Below are 24,180 nucleotides of genomic sequence, written 5' to 3'. Positions count from 1 at the left end.
GAGAGGGTGACAGTGAGAGATGGTGATGGTGAGACAGGGTGATGGTGAGAGAGGGTGACATTGAGAGACGGTAACAGTGAGACATAGTGATGGTGAGAGAGGGTGACAGTGAGAGACGGTAACAGTGAGATGCGGTGATGGTGAGAGAGGGTGACAGTGAGAGACGGTAACAGTGAGACACGGTGATGGTGAGAGAGGGTGACAGTGAGAGACGGTAACAGTGAGACACGGTGATGGTGAGAGAGGGTGACAGTGAGAGACGGTAACAGTGAGACATAGTGATGGTGAGAGAGGGTGACAGTGAGAGACGGTAACAGTGAGACGCGGTGATGGTGAGAGAGTGACAGTGAGAGACGGTAACAGTGAAACATGGTGATGGTGAGAGTGAGACAGTGAGAGACGGTAACAGTGAGACACGGTGATGGTGAGAGAGGGTGACAGTGAGAGACGGTAACAGTGAGACGCGGTGATGGTGAGAGAGGGTGACAGTGAGAGAGGGTAACGGTGAGACACGGTGATGGTGAGAGAGGGTGACAGTGAGAGACGGTAACAGTGAGACGCGGTGATGGTGAGAGAGGGTGACAGTGAGAGACGGTAACAGTGAGACGCGGTGATGGTGAGAGAGGGTGACAGTGAGAGATGGTGATGGTGAGAGACGGTGACAGTGAGAGACGGTAACAGTGAGACACGGTGATGGTGAGAGAGTGACAGTGAGAGACGGTAACAGTGAGACACGGTGATGGTGAGAAAGGGTGACAGTGAAAGATGGTGATAGTGAGAGACAGTAACTGTGAGACGCGGTGATGGTGAGAGAGCGTGACAGTGAGAGACGGTAACAGTGAGACACGGTGATGGTGAGAGAGTGACAGTGAGAGACGGTAACAGTGAGACACAGTGATGGTGAGAGAGTGACAGTGAGAGACAGTAACAGTGAGACATGGTGATGGTGAGAGAGGGTGACAGTGAGAGATGGTGATGGTGAGAGAGGGTGACAGTGAGAGACGGTAACAGTCAGACGCGGTGATGGTGAGAGAGGGTGACAGTGAGAGAGGGTGACAGTGAGACGCGGTGATGGTGAGAGAGTGACAGTGAGAGATGGTAATAGTGAGACACAGTTGATGGTGAGAGAGTGACCGTGAGAGACGGTAACAGAGAGACACGGTGATGGTGAGAGAGAGTGACAGTGAGAGACGATAACAGTGAGACACGTCGATGGTGAGAGAGTGACAGTGAGCGACGGTAACAGTGAGACGCGGTGAGGGTGACAGTGAGAGACGGGAACAGTGAGACACGGTGAAGGTGAGAGAGTGACAGTGAGAGACGGTAATAGTGAGACGCGGTGATGGTGACAGAGGGTCACAGTGAGAGACGGTAACAGAGAGACACGGTGATGGTGAGAGAGTGACAGTGAGAGACGGTAACAGTGAGACGCGGTGATGGTGAGAGAGGGTGACAGTAGGAGATGGTGATGGTGAGAGAGGGTGACAGTGAGAGACGGTAACAGTGAGACGCGGTGATGGTGAGAGAGGATGACAGTGAGAGACGGTAACAGTGAGACACGGTGATGGTGAGAGAGTGACAGTGAGAGACGGTAACAGTGAGACGCGGTGATGGTGAGAGAGGGTGACAGTGAGAGACGGTAACAGTGAGACACGGTGATGGTGAGAGAGTGACAGTGAGAGACGGTAACAGTGAGACACGGTGATGGTGAGAGAGTGACAGTGAGAGACGGTAACAGTGAGACACGGTGATGGTGAGAGAGGGTGACAGTGAGAGACGGTAACAGTGAGACGCGGTGATGGTGAGAGAGGGTGACAGTGAGAGACGGTAACAGTGAGACGCGGTGATGGTGAGAGAGGGTGACAGTGAGAGATGGTGATGGTGAGAGAGGGTGACAGTGAGAGACGGTAACAGTGAGACGCGGTGATGGTGAGAGAGGGTGACAGTGAGAGACGGTAACAGTCAGACGCGGTGATGGTGAAAGAGGGTGACAGTGAGAGATGGTAACAGTGAGACGCGGTGATGGTGAGAGAGGGTGACAGTGAGAGACGGTAACAGTGAGACACGGTGATGGTGAGACAGGGTGACAGTGAGAGACGGTAACAGTGAGACACGGTGATGGTGAGAGAGTGACAGTGAGAGACGGTAACAGTGAGACACGGTGATGGTGAGAGAGGGTGACAGTGAGAGATGGTGATGGTGAGACAGGGTGACAGTGAGAGACGGTAACAGTGAGACGCGGCGATGGTGAGAGAGGGTGACAGTAAGAGACGGTAACAGTCAGACGCGGTGATGGTGAAAGAGGGTGACAGTGAGAGACGGTAAAAGTGAGACATGGTGATGGTGAGAGAGTGACAGTGAGAGATGGTAACAGTGAGACACAGTGATGGTGAGAGAGTGACCGTGAGAGACGGTATCAATGAGACACGGTGATGGTGAGAGAGTGACAGTGAGAGACGGTAACAGTGAGACGCGGTGATGGTGAGAGAGGGTGACAGTGAGAGACGGTAACAGTGAGACTCGGTGATGGTGAGAGAGGGTGACAGTGAGAGACGGTAACAGTGAGACACAGTGATGGTGAGAGAGTGACAGTGAGAGACGGTAACAGTGAGACACGGTGATGGTGAGAGAGTGACAGTGAGAGACGGTAACAGTGAGACTCGGTGATGGTGAGAGAGGGTGACAGTGAGAGACGGTAACAGTGAGACACAGTGATGGTGAGAGAGTGACAGTGAGAGACGCTAACAGTGAGACACGGTGATGGTGAGAGAGTGACAGTGAGAGACGGTAACAGTGAAACATGGTGATGGTGAGAGTGAGACAGTGAGAGACGGTAACAGTGAGACACGGTGATGGTGAGAGAGGGTGACAGTGAGAGACGGTAACAGTGAGACGCGGTGATGGTGAGAAAGTGTGACAGTGAGAGACGGTAACAGTGAGACGCGGTGATGGTGAGAGAGGGTGACAGTGAGAGATGGTGATGGTGAGACAGGGTGACAGTGAGAGACGGTAACAGTGAGACGCGGTGATGGTGAGAGAGGGTGACAGTGAGAGACGGTAACAGTGAGACGCGGTGATGATGAAAGAGGGTGATCGTGAGAGACGGTAACAGTGAGACGCAGTGATGGTGAGAGAGGGTGACAGTGAGAGATGGTGATGGTGAGAGAGGGTGACAGTGAGAGACGGTAACAGTGAGACGCGGTGATGGTGAGAGAGGGTGACAGTGAGAGACGGTAACAGTCAGACGCGGTGATGGTGAAAGAGGGTGACAGTGAGAGACGGTAACAGTGAGACACGGTGATGGTGAGAGAGGCTGACAGTGAGAGACAGTAACAGAGAGACGCGGTGACGGTGAGAGAGGGTGACAGTGAGAGATGGTGATGGTGAGAGAGGGTGACAGTGAGAGACGGTAACAGTGAGATGCGGTGATGGTGAGAGAGGGTGACAGTGAGAGGCGGTAACAGTGAGACACGGTGATGGTGAGAGAGGGTGACAGTGAGAGGCGGTAACAGTGAGACACGGTGATGGTGAGAGAGGGTGACAGTGAGAGACGGCAACAGTGAGACACGGTGATGGTGAGAGAGTGACAGTGAGAGACGGTAACAGTGAGACACGGTGATGGTGAGAGAGTGACAGTGAGAGACGGTAACAGTGAGACGCGGTGATGGTGAGAGAGGGTGACAGTGAAAGATGGTGATAGTGAGAGACGGTAACAGTGAGACGCGGTGATGGTGAGAGAGGGTGACAGTAGGAGATGGTGATGGTGGGAGAGGGTGACAGTGAGAGACGCTAACAGTGAGACGCGGTGATGGTGAGAGAGGGTGACAGTGAGAGACGATAACAGTGAGACACGGTGATGGTGAGAGAGTGACAGTGAGAGACGGTAACAGTGAGACACGGTGATGGTGAGAGAGTGACAGTGAGAGACGGTAACAGTGAGACACGGTGATGGTGAGAGAGAGACAGTGAGAAACGGTAACAGTGAGACACGGTGATGGTGAGAGAGGGTGACAGTGAGAGACGGTAACAGTGAGACGCGGTGATGGTGAGAGAGGGTGACAGTGAGAGACGGTGATAGTGAGAGAGGTTGACAGTGAGAGACGGTAACAGTGAGACGCTGTGACGGTGAGAGAGGGTGACAGTGAGAGACTGTAACAGTCAGACGCGGTGATGGTGAAAGAGGGTGACAGTGAGAGACGGTAACAGTGATACATGGTGATGGTGAGAGAGTTACCGTGAGAGACGGTAACAGTGAGACACGGTGATGGTGAGAGAGAGTGACAGTGAGAGACGGTAACAGTGAGACACGGTGATGGTGAGAGAGTGACAGTGAGAGACAGTAACAGTGAGACGCGGTGATGGTGAGAGAGGGTGACAGTGAGAGACGGTAACACTGAGATGCGGTGATGGTGAGAGTGGGTGACAGTGAGAGATGGTGATGGTGAGACAGGGTGATGGTGAGAGAGGGTGACATTGAGAGACGGTAACAGTGTGACATACTGATGGTGAGAGAGGGTGACAGTGAGAGACGGTAACAGTGAGACATGGTGATGGTGAGAGAGTGACAGTGAGAGACGGTAACAGTGAGACGCGGTGATGGTGACAGAGGGTGCCAGTGAGAGACGGTAACAGAGAGGCACGGTGATGGTGAGAGAGTGACAGTGAGAGACGGTAACAGTGAGACATGGTGATGGGGAGAGAGGGTGACAGTGAGAGAGGGTAACAGTGAGACACAGTGATGGTGAGAGAGTGACCGTGAGAGACGGTAACAGTGAGACACGGTGATGGTGAGAGAGTGACAGTGAGAGACAGTAACAGTGAGACGCGGTGATGGTGAGAGAGGGTGACAGTGAGAGACGGTAACACTGAGACGCGGTGATGGTGAGAGTGGGTGACAGTGAGAGATGGTGATGGTGAGACAGGGTGATGGTGAGAGAGGGTGACATTGAGAGACGGTAACAGTGAGACATACTGATGGTGAGAGAGGGTGACAGTGAGAGACGGTAACAGTGAGACATGGTGATGGTGAGAGAGTGACAGTGAGAGACGGTAACAGTGAGACGCGGTGATGGTGACAGAGGGTGCCAGTGAGAGACGGTAACAGAGAGGCACGGTGATGGTGAGAGAGTGACAGTGAGAGACGGTAACAGTGAGACATGGTGATGGGGAGAGAGGGTGACAGTGAGAGACGGTAACAGTGAGACACAGTGATGGTGAGAGAGTGACCGTGAGAGACGGTAACAGTGAGACACGGTGATGGTGAGAGAGGGTGACAGTAGGAGATGGTAATGGTGAGAGAGGGTGACAGTGAGAGAGGGTAACAGTGAGGCGCGGTGATGGTGAGAGAGTGACAGTGAGAGACGGGAACAGTGAGACACGGTGATGGTGAGAGAGTGACAGTGAGAGAAGGTAACAGTGAGACACGGTGATGGTGAGAGAGGGTGACAGTGAGAGACGGTAACAGTGAGACGCGGTGATGGTGAGAGAGGGTGACAGTGAGAGATGGTGATGGTGAGAGAGGGTGACAGTGAGAGACGGTAACAGTGAGACGCGGTGATGGTGAGAGAGGGTGACAGTGAGAGACGGTAAGAGTCAGACGCGGTGATGGTGAGAGAGGGTGACAGTGAGAGACGGTAACAGTGAGACGCAGTGATGGTGAGAGAGTGACAGTGAGAGATGGTAACAGTGAGACACAGTGATGGTGAGAGAGTGACCGTGAGAGACGGTAACAGAGAGACACGGTGATGGTGAGAGAGAGTGACAGTGAGAGACGATAACAGTGAGACACGGTGATGGTGAGAGAGGGCGACAGTGAGAGACGCGAACAGTGAGACACGGTGATGGTGAGAGAGGGTGACAGTGAAAGATGGTGATAGTGAGAGACGGTAACAGTGAGACATGGTGATGGTGAGAGAGGGTGACAGTAGGAGATGGTGATGGTGAGAGAGGGTGACAGTGAGAGACGGTAACAGTGAGACGCGGTGATGGTGAGAGAGGGTGACAGTGAGAGACGGTAACAGTGAGACACGGTGATGGTGAGAGAGTGACAGTGAGAGACGGTAACAGTGAGACACGGTGATGGTGAGAGAGTGACAGTGAGAGACGGTAACAGTGAGACACGGTGATGGTGAGAGAGTGACAGTGAGAAACGGTAACAGTGAGACACGGTGATGGTGAGAGAGGGTGACAGTGAGAGACGGTAACAGTGAGACGCGGTGATGGTGAGAGAGGGTGACAGTGAGAGACGGTGATAGTGAGAGAGGTTGACAGTGAGAGACGGTAACAGTGAGACGCTGTGACGGTGAGAGAGGGTGACAGTGAGAGACTGTAACAGTCAGACGCGGTGATGGTGAAAGAGGGTGACAGTGAGAGACGGTAACAGTGAGACATGGTGATGGTGAGAGAGTTACCGTGAGAGACGGTAACAGTGAGACACGGTGATGGTGAGAGAGAGTGACAGTGAGAGACGGTAACAGTGAGACACGGTGATGGTGAGAGAGTGACAGTGAGAGACAGTAACAGTGAGACGCGGTGATGGTGAGAGAGGGTGACAGTGAGAGACGGTAACACTGAGACGCGGTGATGGTGAGAGTGGGTGACAGTGAGAGATGGTGATGGTGAGACAGGGTGATGGTGAGAGAGGGTGACATTGAGAGACGGTAACAGTGAGACATACTGATGGTGAGAGAGGGTGACAGTGAGAGACGGTAACAGTGAGACATGGTGATGGTGAGAGAGTGACAGTGAGAGACGGTAACAGTGAGACGCGGTGATGGTGACAGAGGGTGCCAGTGAGAGACGGTAACAGAGAGGCACGGTGATGGTGAGAGAGTGACAGTGAGAGACGGTAACAGTGAGACATGGTGATGGGGAGAGAGGGTGACAGTGAGAGACGGTAACAGTGAGACACAGTGATGGTGAGAGAGTGACCGTGAGAGACGGTAACAGTGAGACACGGTGATGGTGAGAGAGTGACAGTGAGAGACGGTAACAGTGAGACACGGTGATGGTGAGAGAGGGTGACAGTAGGAGATGGTAATGGTGAGAGAGGGTGACAGTGAGAGACGGTAACAGTGAGGCGCGGTGATGGTGAGAGAGTGACAGTGAGAGACGGGAACAGTGAGACACGGTGATGGTGAGAGAGTGACAGTGAGAGAAGGTAACAGTGAGACACGGTGATGGTGAGAGAGGGTGACAGTGAGAGACGGTAACAGTGAGACGCGGTGATGGTGAGAGAGGCTGACAGTGAGAGATGGTGATGGTGAGAGAGGGTGACAGTGAGAGACGGTAACAGTGAGACGCGGTGATGGTGAGAGAGGGTGACAGTGAGAGACGGTAAGAGTCAGACGCGGTGATGGTGAGAGAGGGTGACAGTGAGAGACGGTAACAGTGAGACGCAGTGATGGTGAGAGAGTGACAGTGAGAGATGGTAACAGTGAGACACAGTGATGGTGAGAGAGTGACCGTGAGAGACGGTAACAGAGAGACACGGTGATGGTGAGAGAGAGTGACAGTGAGAGACGATAACAGTGAGACACGGTGATGGTGAGAGAGGGCGACAGTGAGAGACGCTAACAGTGAGACACGGTGATGGTGAGAGAGGGTGACAGTGAAAGATGGTGATAGTGAGAGACGGTAACAGTGAGACATGGTGATGGTGAGAGAGGGTGACAGTAGGAGATGGTGATGGTGAGAGAGTGACAGTGAGAGACGGTAACAGTGAGACACGGTGATGGTGAGAGAGTGACAGTGAGAGACGGTAACACTGAGACGCGGTGATGGTGAGAGAGGGTGACAGTGAGAGACGGTAACAGTGAGACATGGTGATGGTGAGAGAGTGACAGTGAGAGACGGTAACAGTGAGACGCGGTGATGGTGACAGAGGGTGCCAGTGAGAGACGGTAACAGAGAGGCACGGTGATGGTGAGAGAGTGACAGTGAGAGACGGTAACAGTGAGACATGGTGATGGGGAGAGAGGGTGACAGTGAGAGACGGTAACAGTGAGACACAGTGATGGTGAGAGAGTGACCGTGAGAGACGGTAACAGTGAGACACGGTGATGGTGAGAGAGGGTGACAGTAGGAGATGGTAATGGTGAGAGAGGGTGACAGTGAGAGAGGGTAACAGTGAGGCGCGGTGATGGTGAGAGAGTGACAGTGAGAGACGGGAACAGTGAGACACGGTGATGGTGAGAGAGTGACAGTGAGAGACGGTAACAGTGAGACATGGTGATGGTGAGAGAGTGACAGTGAGAGACGGTAACAGTGAGACGCGGTGATGGTGACAGAGGGTGCCAGTGAGAGACGGTAACAGAGAGGCACGGTGATGGTGAGAGAGTGACAGTGAGAGACGGTAACAGTGAGACATGGTGATGGGGAGAGAGGGTGACAGTGAGAGAGGGTAACAGTGAGACACAGTGATGGTGAGAGAGTGACCGTGAGAGACGGTAACAGTGAGACACGGTGATGGTGAGAGAGTGACAGTGAGAGACAGTAACAGTGAGACGCGGTGATGGTGAGAGAGGGTGACAGTGAGAGACGGTAACACTGAGACGCGGTGATGGTGAGAGTGGGTGACAGTGAGAGATGGTGATGGTGAGACAGGGTGATGGTGAGAGAGGGTGACATTGAGAGACGGTAACAGTGAGACATACTGATGGTGAGAGAGGGTGACAGTGAGAGACGGTAACAGTGAGACATGGTGATGGTGAGAGAGTGACAGTGAGAGACGGTAACAGTGAGACGCGGTGATGGTGACAGAGGGTGCCAGTGAGAGACGGTAACAGAGAGGCACGGTGATGGTGAGAGAGTGACAGTGAGAGACGGTAACAGTGAGACATGGTGATGGGGAGAGAGGGTGACAGTGAGAGACGGTAACAGTGAGACACAGTGATGGTGAGAGAGTGACCGTGAGAGACGGTAACAGTGAGACACGGTGATGGTGAGAGAGGGTGACAGTAGGAGATGGTAATGGTGAGAGAGGGTGACAGTGAGAGAGGGTAACAGTGAGGCGCGGTGATGGTGAGAGAGTGACAGTGAGAGACGGGAACAGTGAGACACGGTGATGGTGAGAGAGTGACAGTGAGAGAAGGTAACAGTGAGACACGGTGATGGTGAGAGAGGGTGACAGTGAGAGACGGTAACAGTGAGACGCGGTGATGGTGAGAGAGGGTGACAGTGAGAGATGGTGATGGTGAGAGAGGGTGACAGTGAGAGACGGTAACAGTGAGACGCGGTGATGGTGAGAGAGGGTGACAGTGAGAGACGGTAAGAGTCAGACGCGGTGATGGTGAGAGAGGGTGACAGTGAGAGACGGTAACAGTGAGACGCAGTGATGGTGAGAGAGTGACAGTGAGAGATGGTAACAGTGAGACACAGTGATGGTGAGAGAGTGACCGTGAGAGACGGTAACAGAGAGACACGGTGATGGTGAGAGAGAGTGACAGTGAGAGACGATAACAGTGAGACACGGTGATGGTGAGAGAGGGCGACAGTGAGAGACGCGAACAGTGAGACACGGTGATGGTGAGAGAGGGTGACAGTGAAAGATGGTGATAGTGAGAGACGGTAACAGTGAGACATGGTGATGGTGAGAGAGGGTGACAGTAGGAGATGGTGATGGTGAGAGAGGGTGACAGTGAGAGACGGTAACAGTGAGACGCGGTGATGGTGAGAGAGGGTGACAGTGAGAGACGGTAACAGTGAGACACGGTGATGGTGAGAGAGTGACAGTGAGAGACGGTAACAGTGAGACACGGTGATGGTGAGAGAGTGACAGTGAGAGACGGTAACAGTGAGACACGGTGATGGTGAGAGAGAGACAGTGAGAAACGGTAACAGTGAGACACGGTGATGGTGAGAGAGGGTGACAGTGAGAGACGGTAACAGTGAGACGCGGTGATGGTGAGAGAGGGTGACAGTGAGAGACGGTGATAGTGAGAGAGGTTGACAGTGAGAGACGGTAACAGTGAGACGCTGTGACGGTGAGAGAGGGTGACAGTGAGAGACTGTAACAGTCAGACGCGGTGATGGTGAAAGAGGGTGACAGTGAGAGACGGTAACAGTGAGACATGGTGATGGTGAGAGAGTTACCGTGAGAGACGGTAACAGTGAGACACGGTGATGGTGAGAGAGAGTGACAGTGAGAGACGGTAACAGTGAGACACGGTGATGGTGAGAGAGTGACAGTGAGAGACAGTAACAGTGAGACGCGGTGATGGTGAGAGAGGGTGACAGTGAGAGACGGTAACACTGAGACGCGGTGATGGTGAGAGTGGGTGACAGTGAGAGATGGTGATGGTGAGACAGGGTGATGGTGAGAGAGGGTGACATTGAGAGACGGTAACAGTGAGACATACTGATGGTGAGAGAGGGTGACAGTGAGAGACGGTAACAGTGAGACATGGTGATGGTGTGAGAGTGACAGTGAGAGACGGTAACAGTGAGACGCGGTGATGGTGACAGAGGGTGCCAGTGAGAGACGGTAACAGAGAGGCACGGTGATGGTGAGAGAGTGACAGTGAGAGACGGTAACAGTGAGACATGGTGATGGGGAGAGAGGGTGACAGTGAGAGAGGGTAACAGTGAGACACAGTGATGGTGAGAGAGTGACCGTGAGAGACGGTAACAGTGAGACACGGTGATGGTGAGAGAGTGACAGTGAGAGACGGTAACAGTGAGACACGGTGATGGTGAGAGAGGGTGACAGTAGGAGATGGTAATGGTGAGAGAGGGTGACAGTGAGAGACGGTAACAGTGAGGCGCGGTGATGGTGAGAGAGTGACAGTGAGAGACGGGAACAGTGAGACACGGTGATGGTGAGAGAGTGACAGTGAGAGAAGGTAACAGTGAGACACGGTGATGGTGAGAGAGGGTGACAGTGAGAGACGGTAACAGTGAGACGCGGTGATGGTGAGAGAGGCTGACAGTGAGAGATGGTGATGGTGAGAGAGGGTGACAGTGAGAGACGGTAACAGTGAGACGCGGTGATGGTGAGAGAGGGTGACAGTGAGAGACGGTAAGAGTCAGACGCGGTGATGGTGAGAGAGGGTGACAGTGAGAGACGGTAACAGTGAGACGCAGTGATGGTGAGAGAGTGACAGTGAGAGATGGTAACAGTGAGACACAGTGATGGTGAGAGAGTGACCGTGAGAGACGGTAACAGAGAGACACGGTGATGGTGAGAGAGAGTGACAGTGAGAGACGATAACAGTGAGACACGGTGATGGTGAGAGAGGGCGACAGTGAGAGACGCTAACAGTGAGACACGGTGATGGTGAGAGAGGGTGACAGTGAAAGATGGTGATAGTGAGAGACGGTAACAGTGAGACATGGTGATGGTGAGAGAGGGTGACAGTAGGAGATGGTGATGGTGAGAGAGTGACAGTGAGAGACGGTAACAGTGAGACACGGTGATGGTGAGAGAGTGACAGTGAGAGACGGTAACACTGAGACGCGGTGATGGTGAGAGAGGGTGACAGTGAGAGACGGTAACAGTGAGACATGGTGATGGTGAGAGAGTGACAGTGAGAGACGGTAACAGTGAGACGCGGTGATGGTGACAGAGGGTGCCAGTGAGAGACGGTAACAGAGAGGCACGGTGATGGTGAGAGAGTGACAGTGAGAGACGGTAACAGTGAGACATGGTGATGGGGAGAGAGGGTGACAGTGAGAGACGGTAACAGTGAGACACAGTGATGGTGAGAGAGTGACCGTGAGAGACGGTAACAGTGAGACACGGTGATGGTGAGAGAGGGTGACAGTAGGAGATGGTAATGGTGAGAGAGGGTGACAGTGAGAGAGGGTAACAGTGAGGCGCGGTGATGGTGAGAGAGTGACAGTGAGAGACGGGAACAGTGAGACACGGTGATGGTGAGAGAGTGACAGTGAGAGACGGTAACAGTGAGACACGGTGATGGTGAGAGAGGCTGACAGTGAGAGATGGTGATGGTGAGAGAGGGTGACAGTGAGAGACGGTAACAGTGAGACGCGGTGATGGTGAGAGAGGGTGACAGTGAGAGACGGTAAGAGTCAGACGCGGTGATGGTGAGAGAGGGTGACAGTGAGAGACGGTAACAGTGAGACGCGGTGATGGTGAGAGAGGGTGACAGTGAGAGACGGTAAGAGTCAGACGCGGTGATGGTGAGAGAGGGTGACAGTGAGAGACGGTAACAGTGAGACATGGTGATGGTGAGAGAGTGACAGTGAGAGATGGTAACAGTGAGACACAGTGATGGTGAGAGAGTGACCGTGAGAGACGGTAACAGAGAGACACGGTGATGGTGAGAGAGAGTGACAGTGAGAGACGATAACAGTGAGACACGGTGATGGTGAGAGAGGGCGACAGTGAGAGACGCTAACAGTGAGACACGGTGATGGTGAGAGAGGGTGACAGTGAAAGATGGTGATAGTGAGAGACGGTAACAGTGAGACATGGTGATGGTGAGAGAGGGTGACAGTAGGAGATGGTGATGGTGAGAGAGGGTGACAGTGAGAGACGGTAACAGTGAGACGCGGTGATGGTGAGAGAGGGTGACAGTCGGAGATGGTGATGGTGAGAGAGTGACAGTGAGAGACGGTAACAGTGAGACACGGTGATGGTGAGAGAGTGACAGTGAGAGATGGTAACAGTGAGACTCGGTGATGGTGAGAGAGTGACAGTGAGAGACGATAACAGTGAGACACGGTGATGGTGAGAGAGGGTGACAGTGAGAGACGGTAACAGTGAGACTCGGCGATGGTGAGAGAGTGACAGTGAGAGACGGTAACAGTGAGACTCGGCGATGGTGAGAGAGTGACAGTGAGAGACGGTAACAGTGAGACACGGTGATGGTGAGAGAGGGTGACAGTGAGTGACGGTACAGTGAGACACGGTGATGGTGAGAGAGGGTGACAGTGAGAGACGGTAACAGTGAGACACGGTGATGGTGAGAGAGTGACAGTGAGAGACAGTAACAGTGAGACACGGTGACGGTGAGAGAGGGGGACAGTGAGAGACGGTAACAGTCAGACGCGGTGATGGCGAGAGAGGGTGACAGTGAGAGACGGTAACAGTGAGACATGGTGATGGTGAGAGAGTGACAGTGAGAGACGGTAACAGTGAGACACGGTGACGGTGAGAAGGTGACAGTGAGAGACGGTGACATTGAGACATGGTGATGGTGAGAGAGTGACAGTGAGAGACGGTAACAGTGACACACGGTGATGGTGAGAGAGGGCGACATTGAGAGACGGTAACAGTGAGACGCGGTGATGGTGAGAGAGGGTGACAGTGAGAGACGGTAACAGTGAGACGCGGTGATGGTGAGAGAGGGTGACAGTGAGAGACGGTAACAGTGAGACACGGTGATGGTGAGAGAGTGACAGTGAGAGACGGTAACAGTGAGACACGGTGATGGTGAGAGAGTGACAGTGAGAGACGGTAACAGTGAGACATGGTGATGTTGAGAGAGGGTGACAGTGAGAGACAGTAACAGTGAGACATGGTGATGGTGAGAGAGTGACAGTGAGAGACGGTAACAGTGAGACGCGGTGATGGTGAGAGAGTGACAGTGAGAGACGGTAACAGTGAGACATGGTGATGTTGAGAGAGGGTGACAGTGAGAGACGGTAACAGTGATACACGGTGATGGTGAGAGAGTGACAGTGAGAGACGGTAACAGTGAGACGCGGTGATGGTGAGAGAGGGTGACAGTGAGAGACGGTAACAGTGAGACGCGGTGATGGTGAGAGAGGGTGACAGTGAGAGATGGTGATGGTGAGAGAGGGTGACAGTGAGAGACGGTAACAGTGAGACGCGGTGATGGTGAGAGAGTGACAGTGAGAGACGGTAACAGTGAGACACGGTGATGGTGAGAGAGTGACAGTGAGAGATGGTAACAGTGAGACACGGTGATGATGAGAGAGTGACAGTGAGAGACGATAACAGTGAGACACGGTGATGGTGAGAGAGTGTGTCAGTGAGAGACGGTAACAGTGAGACGCAGTGATGGTGAGAGAGGGTGACAGTGAGAGACGGTAACAGTGAGACATGGTGATGGTGAGAGAGGGTGACAGTGAGAGACGGTAACACTGAGACTCGGTGATGGTGAGAGAGTGACAGTGAGAGGCGGTAACAGTGAGACATGGTGATGGTGAGAGAGGGTGACAGTGAGTGACGGTACAGTGAGACACGGTGATGGTGAGAGAGGGTGACAGTGAGAGATGGTAACAGTGAGACACGGTGATGGTGAGAGAGTGACAGTGAGAGACGGTAACAGTGAGACACGGTGACGGTGAGAGAGGGTGACAGTGAGAGACGGTAACAGTAAGACACGGTGATGGTGAGAGAGGGTGACAGTGAGAGACGGTAACAGTGAGACACGGTGATGGTGAGAGAGTGACAGTGAGAGACGGTAACAGTGAGAGACGGTAACAGTGAGACACGGTGACGGTGAGAGAGGGTGACAGTGAGAGACGGTGACATTGAGACATGGTGATGGTGAGAGAGTGACAGTGAGAGACGGTAACAGTGAGACACGGTGATGGTGAGAGAGGGCGACAGTGAGAGACGGTAACAGTGAGACATGGTGATGGTGAGAGAGGGTGACAGTGAGAGACGGTAACAGTGAGACATGGTGATGGTGAGAGAGGGTGTCAGTGAGAGACGGTAACAGTGAGACACGGTGATGGTGAGAGAGTGACAGTGAGAGACGGTAACAGTGAGACACGGTGATGGTGAGAGAGTGACAGTGAGAGACGGTAACAGTGAGACGCGGTGATGGTGAGAGAGGGTGACAGTGAGAGACGGTAACAGTGAGACACGGTGATGGTGAGAGAGTGACAGTGAGAGACGGTAACAGTGAGACACGGTGATGGTGAGAGCGGGCGACAGTGAGAGACGGTAACAGTGAGACATGGTGATGGTGAGAGAGGGTGACAGTGAGAGACGGTAACAGTGAGACGCGGTGATGGTGAGAGAGGGTGACAGTGAGAGACGGTAACAGTGAGACACGGTGATGGTGAGAGAGTGACAGTGAGAGACGGTAACAGTGAGACATGGTGATGGTGAGAGAGTGACAGTGAGAGACGGTAACAGTGAGACACGGTGATGGTGAGAGAGGGTGACAGTGAAAGATGGTGATGGTGAGAGAGGGTGACAGTGAGAGACGGTAACAGTGAGACGCGGTGATGGTGAGAGAGGGTGACAGTGAGAGACGGTAACAGTGAGACACGGTGATGGTGAGAGAGTGACAGTGAGAGACGGTAACAGTGAGACGCGGTGATGGTGAGAGAGGGTGACAGTGAGAGACGGTAACAGTGAGACGCGGTGATGGTGAGAGAGGGTGACCATGAGAGACGGTAACAGTGAGACGCGGTGATGGTGAGAGAGGGTGACAGTGAGCGATGGTGATGGTGAGAGAGGGTGACAGTGTGAGACGGTAACAGTGAGACGCGGTGATGGTGAGAGAGGGTGACAGTGAGAGACGGTAACAGTGAGACACAGTGATGGTGAGAGAGTGACAGTGAGGGACGGTAACAGTGAGACACGGTGATGGTGAGAGAGTGACAGTGAGAGACGATAACAGTGAGACACGGTGATTGTGAGAGAGGGTGACAGTGAGAGACGGTAACAGTGAGACACGGTGATGGTGAGAGAGGGCGACAGTGAGAGACGGTAACAGTGAGACATGGTGATGGTGAGAGAGTGACAGTGAGAGACGGTAACAGTGAGACATGGTGATGGTGAGAGAGTGACAGTGAGAGACGGTAACAGTGAGACACGGTGATGGTGAGAGAGGGTGACAGTGAAAGATGGTGATGGTGAGAGAGGGTGACAGTGAGAGACGGTAACAGTGAGACGCGGTGATGGTGAGAGAGGGTGACAGTGAGAGACGGTAACAGTGAGACACGGTGATGGTGAGAGAGTGACAGTGAGAGACGGTAACAGTGAGACGCGGTGATGGTGAGAGAGGGTGACAGTGAGAGACGGTAACAGTGAGACGCGGTGATGGTGAGAGAGGGTGACCATGAGAGACGGTAACAGTGAGACGCGGTGATGGTGAGAGAGGGTGACAGTGAGCGATGGTGATGGTGAGAGAGGGTGACAGTGTGAGACGGTAACAGTGAGACGCGGTGATGGTGAGAGAGGGTGACAGTGAGAGACGGTAACAGTGAGACACAGTGATGGTGAGAGAGTGACAGTGAGGGACGGTAACAGTGAGACACGGTGATGGTGAGAGAGTGACAGTGAGAGACGATAACAGTGAGACACGGTGATTGTGAGAGAGGGTGACAGTGAGAGACGGTAACAGTGAGACACGGTGATGGTGAGAGAGGGCGACAGTGAGAGACGGTAACAGTGAGATATGGTGATGGTCAGAGAGGGCGACAGTGAGAGACGGTAACAGTGAGACATGGTGATTGTGAGAGAGTGACAGTGAGAGATGGTAATAGTGAGACACGGTGATGGTGAGAGGCAGTGATATTAATGTCCATTAGGGAAGGAAATTTGCATCAGTTTGCCAGAAAAAAGACATGGTGACAGGTGAAGGCTGGCATTTATTGAGCATCCCTAGTTGGTTCAGGAGGTTATTCAGGAGGCAGTTCAGAATGAACCACATTGCTGTGGGTCTGGAGTCACATGTAGGCCAGACCAGGTAAGGATGGCAGTTTCCTTCCCTAAAGAACATTAATGAACCAGATGGGTTTTTCCAACAATCAACAATGATTAAATGATCATATTAGAGTAGCTTTTTAATTCCTGGATTTTATTGAATTTAAATCTCACCATCTGTGATCGTGGAATTCAAATCACATCCTCAGAATATTAACCTGGATTCTAGATCACTTGTCCAGTGGCATTACTCTACCACATCCTGACTCAGACCCCTCCCAACCCATCAGTGTCCACCCTGACCCAGTCAGAAACCTGGCCAGTGTCCACTCAGACCCCAACCCAGGCCCCCATCAGTGTGTGATCAGTGATTGGATGATCAGTGGCTTCGCTCGCGATGGACATTTGGGGTCCTCGCTCGCGATGGACATTCAGTGGCCTCGCTCTGATTGGACAGTCTGTGGTATTCCAGGTTGTTCCTCAGTTGAAGTGGAAGTTTTGGGGAAACAATGATTTGTGTTTTACTCACCGTGAGGTCATCACAGGTCCTGGGGCAGGGGGGCCCACATTGGTGGTAGATGGAGCCCACAATTGAGGAGCAGTTGACTGCTAGAACAGAATGAAGATGGAGTAAATCTCAGGGTGAACATGTGAGACCAGGGCCCCATCACTCCATTAATGCGTTCAACCATCCCCTGGCGCCTCCTCCAGGTCAAGAGAAGATCCCACTTCCTGGGATCCACTCAAACCAGAGTTAGTTGTTCAGAATCTGTTCACCCTATCGATAACTATTATTGTGTCACAGTGACCTCCCGGTGATCTCTCAGATTACTTTTCCTCAGAGTTTGCTATCAGTAAGATCTCATTAAATATTCCAGGTTCACTTGGTGCCCTCCACCGATATCATCCTGATCCCCCCAAAGAGGATCCATTGTCGATCTCAGGATCCACTTGTAAATCTGCGCTCCAGCTTTCAGCTCCTGCCCTGTCTCAAGAGTGGGACACAGAGAAGTGAATGGCCTGAGAAATGAAAGGACCCTGTGGTTTTCAGTCTGACCTTTACCTGGACAGTGGTCCCTGTGGCACGGCTCAGTTCCAGAGCTCGGACCCTCGCAGAAATCCCCATCTCCCTGGGGAGGGGGGCTGTCACAAAGCCGGCTTCGAGATCGCACACCATCCCCACAGCTTCGAGAGCAATCAGTCCACAAAGACCACTCTCCCCAGGCACCCGCTCCTAGAAAACATCACAACAGAGTTCAGGAACATCGTCATATCTGGACAATTCTGTGGAGAATGGGGAGGGGATTTCATAGGCAAAAAAACACAGAACATAGACCTGCAGCGCACAGGAACAGGTCCTTCGGCCCATGATGTTGCGCCGAACATGAGGCCATTTTAAACTAACCTTTTCTGCCTGCCCTTGGTCCATATCCCTCCAATACTTGCACATTCATGTGCTTATCTAAAAGTCCCTTAAACACCCCTTTCATATCTTCCTCCACCCCCAACCCTGGCAGTGCATTCCACACTCCCACACTCCCTGTGTAATAAACGTCTCTTATATCTCATTTAAACTTCCCCCCAACCTTAAATACATGCCCCCAGTATTAGACATTTCAACTCTGACCGTTAACCCTATCTATGCGTCTCATAGTTTTATAGTCTTCTCCCCTCAGCCTGTGCTGCTTCAGAGAAAACAACTCGAGTTCTTCTGGCTCTCCTTATAGCTCATACCCTCCAGTCCAGGCAGCATCCTCCTCTGCACCCTCTCCAAAGCCTCCATATCCTTCTTGTAATGTGGTGACCAGAGTTGAACCCAATACTCTAAAGTGTGGCCTAACCAAAGTCTTATAAGGTTGCAACATGACATCCAGACTCTTGTACTCATTTCTCGACCAATAAGGCGATTATGCCATATACCTTCTTTCACCACCCTACCTACTTGCATGGTAGCTTTTGGGGAGTTATGAACTTGACCCCAAGATCTCTCAGTACATCAATGCTGTTCAGGATCCTGCCGTTAACTGTATATGTTTCCAAAACAATTGATCTCCCAAAGTGCAGCACCATACACTTATCTGGATTAAACTCCATCTTCCATTTCTTCGCCCATTTCTGCAACTGATCTATATCCCACTGTATCCTTTTACAACCTTCTACACTATCCACAGCCCCATCAATCTTTTGTATCATCTGCAAACTACTAACTCACCCATCTACATTTTCATCCAAGTCACTTATATATTTTATAAACAACAGAAGTCCCAGAATGGATCCCTGTAGAACACCACTAGTCACAGCCCTCCAGCCAGAAAAACACTGTTCCACCATGACCCTCTGCCTTCCATGCACAAGCCAATTATGAACCCAGGTGACCAAGTCACCACGGATCTCATACATCTTAATCTTTTGGATGAATCTACCATGAGAGACTTTGTCGAAAGCCTTACTACCATTCATGCAGACAGCATCCACTGCTGTACTCTCATCGATTGCCTTCAACGCCTCCTCGAATAATTTAATCAGGTCAGTAAGACATGAGATGCCCTGCACAAAGCCATGCTGACTGTCCCGAATTAGGCCATGCTTTTTCAAATATGCGTAAATATTATCCCTAAGAATGCTCGCCGAAAGTTTCTCTTTCAATGGAACAGAACCTTTCTTTACAACAGACGCAAATTTACATGAACAGCAAGATACAGTAAAGAGGAAGTCCAAGTCAAACAGTGCAGCAAACACAACACAGACTCTGCAAAACTGAAGGGTGACAGGCCACAATGTGGAGGTCCCGGGATTGGACTGGGATGAACAAGGTCAGAAATCACACGACACCAGGTTATAGTCCAACATGTCAATTCAGCGCTGTCGGAGGGTCAGTGCTGGGGGAGCGCCGCGCTGTCGGAGGGTCAGTGCAGAGGGAGTGGGCATTGTCGGAGGGTCAGTGCTGAGGGAGCGCCGTACTGTCGGAGGGTCAGTGCTGGGGGAGCACCGCGCTGTCGGAGGGTCAGTGCTGGGGGAGTGGGCACTGTCGGAGGGTCAGTGCTGGGGAAGTGGGCACTGTCGGAGGGTCAGTGCTAAGGGAGTGCCGCACTGTCGGAGCGTCATTGCTGAGGGAGCGCCGTGCTGTCAGAGGGTCAGTGCTGGGGGAGCGCCGCACTGTCGGAGGGTCAGTGCTGGGGGAGCGGGCACTGTCGGAGGGTCAGTGCTGGGGGAGCGGGCACTGTCGGAGGGTCAGTGTTGGGGGAGCGCCGCGCTGTCGGAGGGTCATTGCTGAGGGAGCACCGCACTGTCGGAGGGTCAGTGGTGGGGGAGCGGGCACTGTCGGAGGGTCAGTGCTGGGGGAGAGGGCACTGTCAGAGGGTCAGCATCCCACTCAGTTTAATGCCATTTTTCCTCTCAGTCCAATTACAGGCCGAGTACTGTCAACAAAATCCTCAAGAAAAGGACATCGGAGATAAAAGTTGGAAGAGGTTGAAAAGGAGACTAACTTGCAGAAATCAGAATCCATAAATGTAGTAATCTACATGAATGATAACACAATGGAAATGTCAGTGTGAGATCTGCACTCTGTCCAAAACTGTACACAATGCTCCAGGTGTGGCCTCACCAACGCCCTGTGCAATTTTAACAGGATTTCTCCGTTTTTAAAATCAAACACCACTCCCCCAGCAATAAAGACCAAAATTCTATTTTAATCACTGACTGTAGAAGTTGTCCTTCAACCCATTGAGCCTGCATCAACAAAATCTGCTCTAAAATTACACAAGCCCCACTCTCCACAACTTGACCCTTAGCCATGAATATTATTTTCCTTTTTAAATATTTGCTGTCCCCATGTGCTAAACTTTTCTGATTCACACCCAAATCCCTTGTGCCACCCCTTTTTTAAAGAATCCCTCTCCCCTTAACTAATAATTTGCCTTTTCATTCTTCCTAACAAAGTGCATGACCTCACACTTTCCTAAATTAAACTCCCTCTGGCAAGTTTTTGTACACTCACTCAACCTTTCAATGTCCCCTCACAGATTCCTTTTGTACTCATCACAACCTGCCTTCCCACATATTTTTCTGTTATCAGTAAATTGTGACGCATTACACTGTGACCCCTCCTTTCAGACACTAATATTGATAGTACATTATTGAAGCTATAGGACTGATCCTTGGAGCACGCCATTAATTACATCATTCCACCTTGATAAAGAAGTTAATCCTGGGGACTAGTTATGTGTGTTAACCAACCCTCAATCCATGCTAAAACATCCCCCACCACTTGCAATGAGCTTCTATCTAGTGGGATAGCCTTTTTATGTGGTACCTTAACAAATATCTTTCAGAATTCCAAATGCTCAACATTGACTGGTTCCCCTTTATCGTGTCTGCTTGTTGTATCCTCAGAATTGCAGAAAATTTGTCAAATGGGATTTCCACTTTCACAAAACCATGTTGGCTCTGTTTGATTATATTCAGCTGTTCTAAATGGCCTGCCATTTCTTCATTAATAATGGACTCTGACAATTTCCCAATGATTAACGTTAGACTAACTGGCTTACAGTTTCCTGATTCAGGGATGTGATTTTCCAATCCACTGGAATGAGTAATTCTGTCAAATACTTTGTCCCTTGTGTTAGAGACAGTTACAAAACCTTCCCTCCCATACACACTTTGCTTTTCCAATATCTTTGAGAGCTTACAGTCCTCCACTGTGAAAACCAATGCAAAATATTAGTTTAAAGTTATCTGCCATTTCCCTGTTCCGCATTACCTATTCCATAATTGCGATCTTCAAGGATCCCACACTTACTTTAGTTACTTTCTTTGTTTTCATATGCCCACTGAATCTTGCTCTTTGTTTTTCTATTTCTTTTCAATTTACTTTTTACATCAATTCTCTCCTTTATTATATCATTGAACTATTAATCCAAAGCCCCAGGCTAACATCTGGGAAATTGAGCAAAATATTTCAGATGCTGGAAATCTGAAACAAACGCAGAAAGTGCTGGCGAACTTCAGTAGGCCCATGGGGCGTGGGCAGTCTATCATGAGGGAATACAATTTAATGAGGCAGTTGACCTTTAGGACTGGGATGAAGAGAAATTATTTGAGTTAGAAGGTTGTGAATCTTTGGAATTCTCTACCACAGAGAGCTATGAAAACTCAGTCTCTGGTTCAAGCAGAGCTTGATAGAGTTCATAACAAGAGGAATTGAGTATAGGATCAAAGAGGTCCTTCTGCAGCTGTACAGGGCCCTGGTGAGACCGCACCTGGAGTATTGTGTGCAGTTATGGTCTCCAAATTTGAGGAAGGACATTCTTGCTATTGCGGGAGTGCAGCCTAGGTTCACGAGGTCAATTCCCGGAATGGCGGGACTATCATATGTTGAAAGATTGGAGCGACTGGGCTTGTATACAGTTGAGTTTAGAAGGATGAGAGGGGATCTGATTGAGGCGTATAAGATTATTAAGGGATTGGACACTGCGGAGGCAGGAAGCATGTTTCCGCTGATGGGTGAGTCCAGAACCAGAGGACACAGTTTAAAAATAAGAGGTAGGCCATTTAGAACAGAGTTGAGGAAAAACTTCTTCACCCAGAGACTGGTGGATATATGGAATGCTCTTCCCCAGAAGGCAGTGGAGGCCTCATCTCTGGATACTTTCAAGAAAGAGATGGATAGAGCTCTTAAAGATAGTAAAATCAAGGGTTATGGGGATAAAGCAGGAACAGGATATTGATTGTGGATGGTCAGCCATGTTCATAATGAATGGTGGTGCTGGCTTGAAGGGCCAAATGGCCGACTCCAGCACCTATTGTCTATTGCTGTACAGGTTATGGTGATGGGCTGGGTAACAAGTATCCAAGTGTTTATCAATCACAACCGTGTTGAAGGTCTTGTCAGGGTCAAACAGCTGAAAGGGTGAAGTACCTAAAAGTCCATTAGCTGTTATGTAAGTATTGTTAAACATCAGAAAAACACATCAGTTAGACACCGCTCCTATAAATGTGCGAAGAGAAAATGACTGGTGAAGGCAAATGTAGGACGCGTGCACTTAGAATCAGGTGAATTCTTGATGAAAATCAAAGAAGTGGCAGACCAACTGAACAAATACTTTGGATGTGTCTTCACTTAGGAGACACAAGTACCTCCCAGGAATACTAGGGATCACAGGGTCAAGCGTGAAGCAGGAACTCAAGGAAATTCTTATTAGTCAGGAAAGGTCTTGGGGAAATTGATGGGATTAAAACCCCGTAAATCCCCAGGGACTGATGTTCTGCATCCCAGAGTACTAAAGGAGGTGGCCCTAGAAATAGCAGGTGCATTGACGATCATTTTCCAACATTCTGTAGACTCTGGAAGAATTCCAATGGACTGGAGGGTAACTAATGTGACCCAACTCTTTAAAAAAGGGAGAGAGAAAAAGAGGAATTATAGGTCGGTTAGTCTGACATCGATGGTAGAAAAATGCTGGAGTCAAATATTAAGGATGTAATAACTGAGCATTTGGAAAGCGGTGACAGGATGGGTCCGAGTCAGGCTGGAATCACTAAAGGGAAATGATGCTTCACACATCTTCTGAAATTTTTTTAGGATGTGATCTGTAGAGTGGAAGGGCGAATCAGTAGATGTTGTGTATCTGGACTTTCAAAAGGCTTTTGACAAGGCTCAAAACAAGAGGTTAATAAGGAAAATTAAAGCTCATGGCATCAGAGGCAATGGATTAACATGGATAGAGAACTTGTTAGCAGAGAGTTGGAATAAATGGGCCCTTTTCAGAGTGACACACAGTGACAAGTGGGGTACCGCAGGGCTCAGTGCATGGAACCCCAGCTGCTCACAACATACATTAACAATTGGGGCGAGGGGTTTCAATGCAATATCTCCAAGTGTGCAGATGACACTCAGCTGGGGGGCAGTGTGTGCTGTGAGGAGGATGCTAAGAGGCTGCAGGGTGACTTGGACAGACTGGCTGATTGGGGAAATCCTTGGCAAATGCAATATAATGTGGACTAATGTGAGGTTATCCACTTTGGTCAGAAAAACAGGAAGGCAGATTATTATCTGAATGGTGGCAGTTTAGGAAAAGGTGAGGTGCAATAAGACCTGGGTGTCATGGTGGTATAGTTGGTGAACGTTGGCATACAGGCGCAGCAGGCAGAGACAAAAACTAATAACATGCGGCCTTCATAGCGAGAGGGTTTAAGTATCGAAGTAAAGATGTCTTGATGCTGTTATACAGGGCCTTGCTGAGGCCACACCTTGACTATTGTGTTCAGTTTTGGTCTCCAAGTCTGAGGAAGGATATTCTTTCTATTGAGGGAGACCAGTGAAGGTTCGCCAGACTGAATCCTGGGACGGCAGGACTGGCATATGGATCGACTGGACTTGTACTCACTGGCATATAGAAGAATGAGGGGGGAGTCTCATAGAAACATATAAAATCCTGATGGGACTGGACAGGCTAGCTGCAGGAAGAATGTTCCTGATGTTGGGGAAGTCTGGAACTAGAGGTCACAGTCTATGAATAAGGGGTAAGTCATTCAGGATTGAGATGTGGAAGAATTTCTTCACTCAGAGAGTTGTGAACCTGTGG

The 24,180-nt window shown here is 50.9% G+C and overlaps 1 protein-coding gene across 1 annotated transcript in view; it reads right to left on the bottom strand.

Annotated features, from left to right (window-relative positions):
• Positions 1-24,180, bottom strand: part of sspo (SCO-spondin) — a 517,250-nt gene that overhangs the window by 225,019 nt on the left and 268,051 nt on the right. The window contains exons 68-69 of the mRNA XM_059646360.1: positions 17,658-17,828; positions 17,124-17,203 (exon numbers count right to left, since the gene is read on the bottom strand). Of these exons, the coding sequence (XP_059502343.1) occupies positions 17,124-17,203; positions 17,658-17,828 (251 nt within the window). The remainder of the gene's footprint in view (positions 1-17,123; positions 17,204-17,657; positions 17,829-24,180) is intronic.

This window comes from Stegostoma tigrinum, chromosome 5, assembly GCF_030684315.1.
Source record: "Stegostoma tigrinum isolate sSteTig4 chromosome 5, sSteTig4.hap1, whole genome shotgun sequence".
In the NCBI taxonomy this organism is placed as follows: Eukaryota; Metazoa; Chordata; class Chondrichthyes; order Orectolobiformes; family Stegostomatidae; genus Stegostoma; species Stegostoma tigrinum.
This window is presented reverse-complemented; position numbering and strand designations above follow the sequence as displayed.